General features: G+C 41.8%; 1 protein-coding gene across 1 annotated transcript in view; it reads left to right on the top strand.

Moving 5' to 3' along the window:
* FER1L6 (fer-1 like family member 6) overlaps positions 1–10,154 on the top strand; it is a 109,868-nt gene that overhangs the window by 13,517 nt on the left and 86,197 nt on the right. The window contains exons 2-5 of the mRNA XM_006916569.1: positions 3,045–3,156; positions 5,784–5,838; positions 5,932–6,063; positions 9,108–9,170. Coding sequence (XP_006916631.1) covers positions 3,045–3,156; positions 5,784–5,838; positions 5,932–6,063; positions 9,108–9,170 — 362 coding nt within the window. The remainder of the gene's footprint in view (positions 1–3,044; positions 3,157–5,783; positions 5,839–5,931; positions 6,064–9,107; positions 9,171–10,154) is intronic.

Here is a 10,154-nt window from a genome sequence, read left to right as displayed (position 1 = left end):
GTGAACAGTGGGTAGCCTAGCGAGGAGACAGCTCTGTGTCGGACTCTTCCGTTTGCCCCTCCAGACCTATCCTGCACCTTTCTCCACCCGTTCTCTGTCCCAGGAGGCTGATCTCTATGGGTGCATGACCCAGGTCCCTTCCTCAGTGGGGCGCCCCAGCGGGAGGTCTGAGAGAGGGAGAGTGAGGTCAGGATCAGTGGCTGGATGTGTCTCTCAATGGAAGAATGGCTGCTGCTTCTTGCAGGGAAGCTGACTGAACCTGAGTTCTAGGTTCTGGTAACTGCTCTCTCCTCTCATTTTTGAGGCCTCCAAATGGTAATAGCTTGGCTGTTGTGAGCCCCAGAGCTATACAACCCTTTGTGGATTTTCTCCACCCATACCTTTGTGAAAATAAAATTCCTCGATGGTCCTGTTCGGGGTGGTCTGTCTGTTATCTGCCGGGGCCCTGATGAAGTAACTGTATTACAAGTCAAGGAAAGCGACAACAAAAATAGACAGCATGCCGAAACGCAGACTACTGGGGAATCTGTTTTAGCGCAGTCAAAGAGGGATTTTCTGGGGAGGTAACATTTAAGCTGAAACTTCAAGAAAGAAAAGGAGCCCACCAAGGGGTGGGCAGGGAGAGCAAGCAGGAGATTGCTCGTTAAAGCAGAAGGAACAAAAATCGGCCTGTTTGACTGGAAAAAAGTGACAGCAGGGATAGAGGGACAGGTGGGCCAAAAGGAGGAGACATAGCCAGATGGAGCAGGACACCAAAGTCGTGAGTAGACTTCAGATTTATTCTAAGTACCATGGAAAGCCATCAAGGGGTTTTAAGAAGAGAAGTAATATGATAAGGGTATTTTTTTAGAAGGTCACTCTGCATGCTTCATGGTGGATGGGTTGGAGAGAACATAGCAACTCCATAAATGAATGAATAAATGAAAACTATAAAAGAAGCTTTAGCTGCCTGCCTTTCTACCTCCAGGTCTGTCTCACCCTCCAGAACATAATGTAGCAGAAGGAGTCCACGCCTGTTACTACTTCCATCCTTGGTATTGAACGTAACGGTTTCTGGCATATGTCAGGTACCTAAGATGTTCACTGGAAACTTGCAACTATGACCTTTGGTCCTATCCTGGAGATTTTTGTAGTCGAGTGGGCGAGAAAGGCTTCGTTTGATCTTGCTGCTTCAAGTCGCGTAGTTGGGCACAGGTGTCCTTCCTGGTGTCTCTGCGGGCTGGTCTTGTCTTTTGCTTGCAGAAGAGTCAGAGCTGACGCATTCATTCAGTCATCCTTCCACGAGCTCCTGTGACATTATGGGCTGTGTTATTCCATTTTCCTTCTGACTCAGCACTGTGCTGCTCAGTTGCTGATTAAATCAAAGCTAGAAGGTGTGTAGAGATTATTAAGTTGGCCAACTTACCACTTGGGTCCCATAGCGACCTGGGTTCTGAGAAACGGCTCCAGGGGTGCTGTCAGGAGTTCCCTGCCTTGAATTCCACCCCATAGCATATAGAATAGCTGGGTATAAATGGACTTGTGTTATCTACGGAAGTGTGGTATAAAATTACATTTATGAGAGGTTTTATGTCACTTTAAAAAGATCGAAAACCACTTTTCTTGTCTAATCTTTTCCTTTTATAGGCAAGAAAAAAAATGTCAGGACATTCTGAGTGACTTGCTGAATCCACCCAATTTGAAATCCACACACTGAACATCCGCCATGTGCCTGGAAGGCACTGTGCTAGGGGCTGTCCATGCTTCGTTTACTTTTCCTAACAGCCCTTTGGGGTAGTACACTAGCCTTGCCTTGCTTTATAGATGAGGAAAACAGGGCCGAAAGAAGTTAAATAACTTGCCCCAAATCTTAGAGCTAGAAAGTGGCAGAACCAGGATTTGAACCCAAACCTTTTGGATTTAGGTCTTTGAACTACGCCATGCAGAGTCTCTGTGTGTAGGAGGGTGTTCCATCCACTTGTTGGTTTTTACCCAAAGAAGGGGTTCTCAAGATTTACTACACAGTAGAAACCCCTGGGGAATTCAAAACATTCTGATAACCAGGCAACATTCCAGGTAGATTCTATCAGAATCCTTCCGGTGGGGGACGGGGAGGTCTAAAGAATATGCATGGAGATTTTCTAAATTCTTGCGTATTAGTTTCCTATGACAGCTGCCAACAGTACTGGGTGGCTTAAAACAACCTGCGTTCATTCTCTCACAGTAGCAGACACCAGACTATTCCACCAGCAGTATCGCTGGGCCCAAAACGAGTTGTCCGCAGGACCCCACTCCCTCAGGAGCATCAATTTCTTGCTCTTTCCAGCTTGCGGTGGCTGCAGCGTTGGCTCGCGGCAGCACCGTCCAATCTCTGCCCGACAGGCACGTTGTGTTCTCTTCTCTGTCGGCTTCGCTCTTCTAAGGATACGCGGACTGCAATGAGGACCCCCCCGTACAATGCAGGATGATCTCCCCATCTCGCATCCTGAAGTTTAGCCCATCTGCGGAGACTCTTTTCTCAGATAAGGTCACGTTTGCGGAATCCAGGGACTAACATCCAATATCTTTGGGCAACGTTGTTTAACCTGCGTCACCTTGCTACTCAAAATTGGCCCTCAGACACAGAAACCGCCTTACCTGAGACCCTGCTGTTAGAAACCCCAGACCTCCTGAATCAGAATCTGCATTTTAACGGCTTCCCAGGTGATTCTTATGCGCATTAAAAGTTGCTGAATGAGGTTCAGAAGAAATGAATTACTTGTCTAAAGTCCTGTTGTGGCAAGGTTATGACTTGAAGGTCTGTCTTTAAATTCATAATCAAATTTTCTTTCCACAGTACTATGCATATAAATATACTCTTCTTTGGAAACAGAATATACATTTTTTTTTAAATTAAGATATGTGTCTGGCTTTTCTGCCCATGATATGGCAAATTTCATGCTGGTTAAGGACTGGCTTCTGGGCTCCTTGTACCCATTACGGCAAAGTGCCGGATACAGAGTTGGGGCTTAGATCACCCCTATGTGTCATATTTAACAAGATTTTCTTTCTTTTTCCTTCTCTAGATGGTCAAAGTGAAGCAGAAGCACCACAAGAGGGGCCTTCTCACCAGGAAGGAAATTTGCTTTATGATGATGCATCTGTCGCTCTTGTCCCCTCGGCTGCTCCAAAGAGAAGGTACAGTGTTGATGCAGGCAGTAAGCACACATTTTCTGAGCACCTCCCAAGTGCCAGGTCCCCTGCAGGCTCTGGGAGAGACGAGAGTAGCACGTACTCACTGTCTATAAGGAGCCAAAAGTCTAAAGCGGGGAGTCTGAGTGCTATGTCCCCATGTCCAGCTTTCTCTGTGGTAGTGCTGGCCTCTTGGTACCTGTCAGCCTTCAGCAGGCCAGAGTCCTGACTCTACTAGCTTCTAGTCTTAAAAGCCCTGAATTAAGGTCATCGTGTTCCTCACAGTTCAAGACTGAGAGCGGCAATAGGAGACAGATCTGGGAGCTGTCCCTCACCGGCTCTTTAATTCATCAAGGTGCTAGATGTCTTAGCTTTGTGTTTGTGCCAAATGAGAAGGTAGTTCTTATAATACCAACAAAAAGTCAGAACTGGCCTTCTGCATGGGATTCGTGGTATCAGTTAGCTACTTATGTGTAACAAATAACCCTCAAATTCAGTGGCTTAATATAACAAGCATTTATTATTGCTCATGAATCTATAGGTTAGTTGGGTAGTTTTACTGGTTCCAAATAGTCACACATATATTACTCACATGTCTGTGGTCATTTGGCAGCTCTACTGATTTTAGTCTGAGGGTTGGCTGGTGGTAGGCTGGCCTAGGATTGCTTCAGCTGAGACCATGAGCTTTCTTTTACGTGGTATCCTATCCTCCAACGGGCTAGTCTGAGCTTGTTCCAGTGATGTTGATGGCAGTATTCCAAGAGAAGAGTGGAAGTACACAGGGTCTCTTGTGGCCTAGGTTTGGAATTGGCAAGCCATTTATTTCTGCTGCGTTCTATTGGCCAGTGCAAGTCACAAGACCAGCCCACATCAGAGTGAAAGGAGATTCAAGACAAAGAGCGTGGAGACAAGGAGGCTAATAATTGGGGCTATCCATGCTTTCAGTCTGCCCTATTTGTTTATGTCAAGTCTTACTCATGATAATTCCTCATGCCATCCCATCTTTTTCTCAAAGCAAATTAGTGCTTCCTTGTGTGGCAGATCCTGAGTTGTTATTTCTGAACTGTGATAGGAAGGCATTTGTGTGTGGGGAAGGAGCAGAGGAGATAGGTGACTGATGGAAATCAGAGAAGGTGATATTTTAGAGATTGAGCTTTAAAAGAAGAAGTGAAATTTGTATGCATATACTCGCTGAAATATCTCCTTCCCCCTACACTGTACCATAATAACCATCACCCCCAAGCACCTGAATAGGGATTCCAATTATTTTAAAATATCCTTTAAGGGATCCCTTGCCATTTGTTTCATCGGGATAACAGTACTGAATGGAAGAAGGCAGGAGAAAGAGGAGTAAGGAGTAGCAGACTTTCTTTCTCCTTGGTCAGCACATTCTGCATCAATTGCAATTCTACCCACCAACTAATGTTCAATTCACATCTGACTTCTGTAGTGCAGTCTGTATTGCTTACTCCAGCTCTCAGGAATTTCTCTCTGAACTTCTATGGCATTTTTTTTTTCTATGACACATTTTACACTTACTAGTTCTGTCTTTATGTGCTTTGGTCCTCTCTCCGTTGGACTGATTGCTAGCTCAGCACAGGCCAGAATGATAGCTTATTCATCTTTGTTTTCCCTCTAACAGAGCCTAGCACAGAGCTTTCACATGACAAATTATCCATATAAATTTGCCATTTATTGATGAATGAATACTTTTTGATAGCTACCCTTTCCTATGTACATTATCTCCTTTAATCCCTATGTGGTAAGAATTATTATTTCTACTTTCAAATGAGGAAATTAAGGCTAACATTACAAAACTGGAGAGAACACATGTTCTAATTCATATCGGTCCGACTCCAGAGCCATGAGATTTTTTTTACTAGTTTACCCTGTTCTCTATTGGACTCAATTATTATCATCAGCAGAAATTAGAAGGCAAGAGAATAAAATCCAATAGGAACTCTACTTAATCTCCTAACCACTGCTGCTTCTGTGACTATAGGATTCTTCATCTCTTTCTACTATTACCCAGTCTCGAAGTCCCAGATGTTACACGTCTGTTTTCAATTACTTATAACAGTTCAGATAAATGAAATCTTCTGGAATGTGAGATCTCACTAAAATAGCATCTTGGCTGTCACTTCCAATTTTCTCTTTTACCAGTTCTTTTAGAAGCAATCACGAAACTCAGATTTGTTGTATCTAACGGAAACGTGGAAAGGATTGGACTGTAGACAAGAAAGATCCTTCTTTAGACCCAGCTCTGCCATGGACTTGCTGAGGAATATCAGTTTCTCATTCTGTATAATAAATAAGATTAGTAATCATACTCACAATAAGAGTTGAAATTTATTCTAGGCACTGGGTTAAACCTTTGCGTGCATTATATCATTGAATTATAGCAATCGCCATATGTGGTAAGTGCTATTATAAGCTCCATTTTTAGGATGGGGAGACTGAGAGGTTAAGTCACTTGTCCATTTATACTGATCTCTCCCAGAGATGTAAAGAGAATATGTGATATGATATAAATAAAAGCGCTTAGTAATACTTGGGGAAATATTATCATGGCTTATGGATCTAAAGTATGTTCTTACTTGATGAAATAAATATGTTAAACTTTCTTTTCATAGATCAAAACTGTTGACTAAGATCCATGATGGGGAGGTCAGATCGCAAAATTATCAAGTAAGTGACTGACTCTTCGTAGCCAGCCTCCCCCAGTTCTTGTGTGAATGAACAGCCAGGTCCCGAGTGTGTACACACCACTTTGTGTTGTAGATTGCCATAACCATCATTGAGGCCCGCCAGCTGGTGGGTGAGAACATTGACCCAGTGGTGATCATCGAAATCGGGGACGAGAAGAGGCAAAGCACAGTGAAAGAAGGAACCAACAGCCCGTTTTACAATGAAGTAAGTCACGGAGGTCATCAACATCCCCTCCATCAACATCCTCTTCACGGCCACTCTGTGGCATTCTTCAGCCAAACAGAGAAACTGTGCCACTCACTCATCTTCCCATCACACATCTAAGCCCGTGGCAGGCTCCCTGAGCCTCCTTACAAAAAGCCCTATAAAGCTTAACAAAAAAGTAATGGAAAAGAGAGGTAAGGAATTCCTCCTAATTTTAAATACATTACTTTTTTTTTTTTTAATAAGACCCATTTTCTAATTTCTTATAAGCTTATCCTCAGCCCTTATAAGCTCTGGGTTTATATTTTTTAAAATGTGGTTAGTACGAAGACATACATTCTTTTGCATAGCAGAGATATTGGAAATTTAATACTTTTGAAACAGGTATGCTGCATTGGAAAGTAAAATAGTCATGTTTTTTTAAGCAGTGTAAAGGAAAAGATCAAAGAGAGACACGAAGCTTCTAAGTATCAAATACACTAAATTCTCTTTTTAAAGTAAAAAGATAACACAATAAAAAATGGTAAAAGATACAAAGAGTATAAAATGACATATAGTGAAAAATACGTGTTCTGCTGATCTTTGATCCCTAATCCCTTAGCCCCTCTCCCTAGCGGCTGCCATTCTCACCAGGTGTTTTCATATCCTTCCGGAGATGCTCCAGGCACATACAAGAATACCAATAAATATTATAGCCAAATGGTAGCTTTCTCACACATGTCCTGGACTTTCTCTTTTCACACACAAAAAAAATGTGTCTGGAAATTAGTCTGTACAGGAGGTACAGTTCAGCTTCATTTCCATTCATTGCTGTAGAGTTTCCCATTGCACTGATACACTGTAATTTATTAAACCAGTCAATTTCTCATTAATGGGTATTAAAATTTCTTCAGTCTTTGGCTACTACTTACAATAATACTTATATGGCATAACTAGGGCAAAAAGCATATGCATTTAAAATTTTGATGTCAACAAATTGCCAAACAAGTAAGAATTTATGCTCTAACAGCATGCAAGAGTTCTTATTCTCCATAGGCACTTTGACACCATGAATTATCAAAAAATGCAGTAAATTCTTAATTATTTTCCTAATTGGAGTGGTAATTGAAAAGGAAGGCAGGGACAGCATGGATAATGAAGTCAATAGGAAATACCCAAATTCCATTTGAGCTGTTAATTCCTTTCCTCTAAATTTATCACTCCTGCCTCTAAGCCCTTTACCGTGATTTAAAGTGGCAGTTGTCTCCTGCCTGTTCCGCTCCTCACTTTCCAAACACCTTTTGGCATGGATGTGATATGAAATAATGTGCATGAAAATGTTTTAATGCAAAGCTCTGTAAATGTGTTAATTATTATAATTAGCTTTGATTTATACATACAAATTCAGGATCTAAATGACATTAAATTCAACCCAATTGTAATCAGTAGGAAATCAAGTAAAAACCATTAGTATAGTTGAACTAAAAGCCTTTGTTACAGCTTTTGACCCCAATGGCAAGCCCGGAGATCATCAGATTTGAAGGGACCAGTTAGCAGGGGCTGGGGAATATGTCCCAGCCAGAAAAATGCGTGGGCTCGGAAATTTAAAGAACCTGTGGGAGGCAGTTGAGTCTGAAATGTAAAACTCAGCAGAAAGCAATAAACATTAGAAGTAATTTATTGGTCCAAAGGAACCCGCAGCATCTCATATATCAGAGAATGAAGAATTTCATGTAAGTGAATTCTGCACGTAAAAGAAATTCTAAAACCAAACTCTTATGAAGTTGGAACTTCTGTGAAAACTTATATGTGAAAAAACTTATATGTGAAAAAACTTACTGAAATGTTACACATGTTTTTTCCTATTTTCTTAAACAGCAGACGCTGATATACTCTAACCTTTCATTGAAATCCAAGGGCTACCGTTTTGGTCTCATAATTAATATATGATAGTTTCCACATTTTGGTTTTTCTGTTTTGCCCATTAAAGACAGACTGTTAACAGTGTTTTCATGTTCAGCTCTAAGTTTCTGTGTTGTTCCTCCCTCTTATGGCTCAAAAACAAAAGAAATAATGCACGATAGCCTTCCTAATTCCACGCTCCCTCCCCACCGCCAGTCCCCAAAACACATAACCCTCAACGAAACACCCTTCCAGTTTCCCGCACCTTAGGATCAGCAGCCTCATGTTGGGGAAAAAGTTCAGGTGATGAAACACCTCGTATTTGAGCCCCTTGTACAGTGACTTCAGGAGAACCAGCTCTGCTCCCAGTCAAGCAATAACTAGCTGCATAACTCTAGGCATGTCTCTTAAATTCTTTAGTCGCCATCCTTCTTATCTGTAGAACAAGAGACCAGTCTAGATAACTTCTTCCACTCGAAAATTCAATCACTTTCTTAAGATTAGAAACCTCCCTTGTCCATACTTTCTTTTCCTTCTCTCCCTGGTACATCTTGGTAATTTCACAGGGGTGTTTGAAATTGAAAACTCCCGAGAAAATAAAGTTTTAATTAAGTTCACTCCAAATTAAAACTATACCGAGATACTATTTTCACTCATTATTATATACGGATAAAAACAAACAAGCAACTAAATAAAAGATTTGACAATATCACAGGTTGGCAAGGGTGTGGAGAAATGGCTATTTTCATATGCTGCTATTCCTTCATCTTGTGGGAATGTAAAATAGTTAGCTCCCTTGGAAAGAAATCTCACACTATCTACTAAAAATTTACATGCACATAAACCATGACCCCAAAATTCTATTTCTCATGTCTGTTTTAGAAGAAAACTCACATATAACCTGTGCAAAAAATGTGGTTGGTGGCGTTCTTCGTTTTTTATTTTTTGTATTTGAAAAACAAACAAACAAACAAACAAGTTAAATGACCTTCAATAAGGGATGGCCAATCAATTAATGGTGTGTATATATATTTATATATCTATGCGCCATTAGGACCACAGAGCCATTGATTAGGACAATACAGATTTAAATCTATTCCAGGAACAGGATTCTTAAATGCAAGCCTAGGATTTATGGTCAGAATGAACTTTTTGTCTTGTAGTACTTTGTCTTTGACTTCACTGGGCCCCAAGTACATCTTTTTGACAAGATCATCAAAATCTCAGTAAGTATATCATTGGTGGTGGGCGTGGGGGTGGTTGGGAGAGATTCTAGGCTCTGGGAACTCTCTAGGACAGATCAGTCTGCCTAGGGGAGAATAGATTCAGGGGGGTGAGTACGAGCTGGTGGGTTTGAAACCAACAGGATAATACTTGAGATAACCAGTGTACAGGAGTTTGGGAAGGAAAATCTACGCTTGTTGGAAGTGAGTTATCGTCTACTATTAAGCCATCATAAGTTGAGTTGTGTAGCTTACTCATGTGGGAATGTGAAAAATATGCTGCGAATGACATCTTAATAGATTGCCATTGTTGAGTTGGTTTCTTTCTTTTTATGAAGCAAATGTTAGTGTTTTTCTCTTGGAGTGATATCCACGCTAATAATAATTAATCACCTCCCTTCTCTTCCTACCTAGTCATAAATAGAGAAATAGATAAAAAAGAAGAATCAGGAAGGAACCAAATATATCAATAGTGTTGGATCGGAGGATGTGATCTGAAGCACAAGTGATTACCATTTGGCTTCTTAACAGTTGGTTGCCTTTGAGCGTTGACCTCTAGACCTCCCCACAGGAGGCGGGGTTTGGTTCTGCTGCACAGACCCTTCCTCAGTCCTGCCAGGTGAATTCCTACCTCCACAGATTGAGTCTGAAGAGTAGAGACAGAGAGCTTCCTGGTATAGCCAGGTGTCTTATCCAGGTTGGCCTGCCACATGGCAGACAGGAATGGGAAGGGAAAGGGCTCACGTGGAAGCTGACCTGGTCCACGTGAGAACACAAACGGGGTCATTGCCAAGTTCGCACCACTTAGTAAAAGGACAGAGACCAGTGGCTGACACACTGCACCTATCTCACCAGTTTGAGAAATCACTGCTTCTCCCATGCAGTGGATAACGAGGGCGTGCACCCCGGAAGTGGTGGGGTGGGGGGCTGAAGGGCAAGTGCTCGCTTCCAAATGGTTTTCAAAGGACATAAGATGTGTGGAGGATG

The sequence above is a fragment of the Pteropus alecto genome, unplaced genomic scaffold (genome assembly GCF_000325575.1).
Source record: "Pteropus alecto unplaced genomic scaffold, ASM32557v1 scaffold164, whole genome shotgun sequence".
Lineage (NCBI taxonomy): Eukaryota > Metazoa > Chordata > Mammalia > Chiroptera > Pteropodidae > Pteropus > Pteropus alecto.
This window is presented reverse-complemented; position numbering and strand designations above follow the sequence as displayed.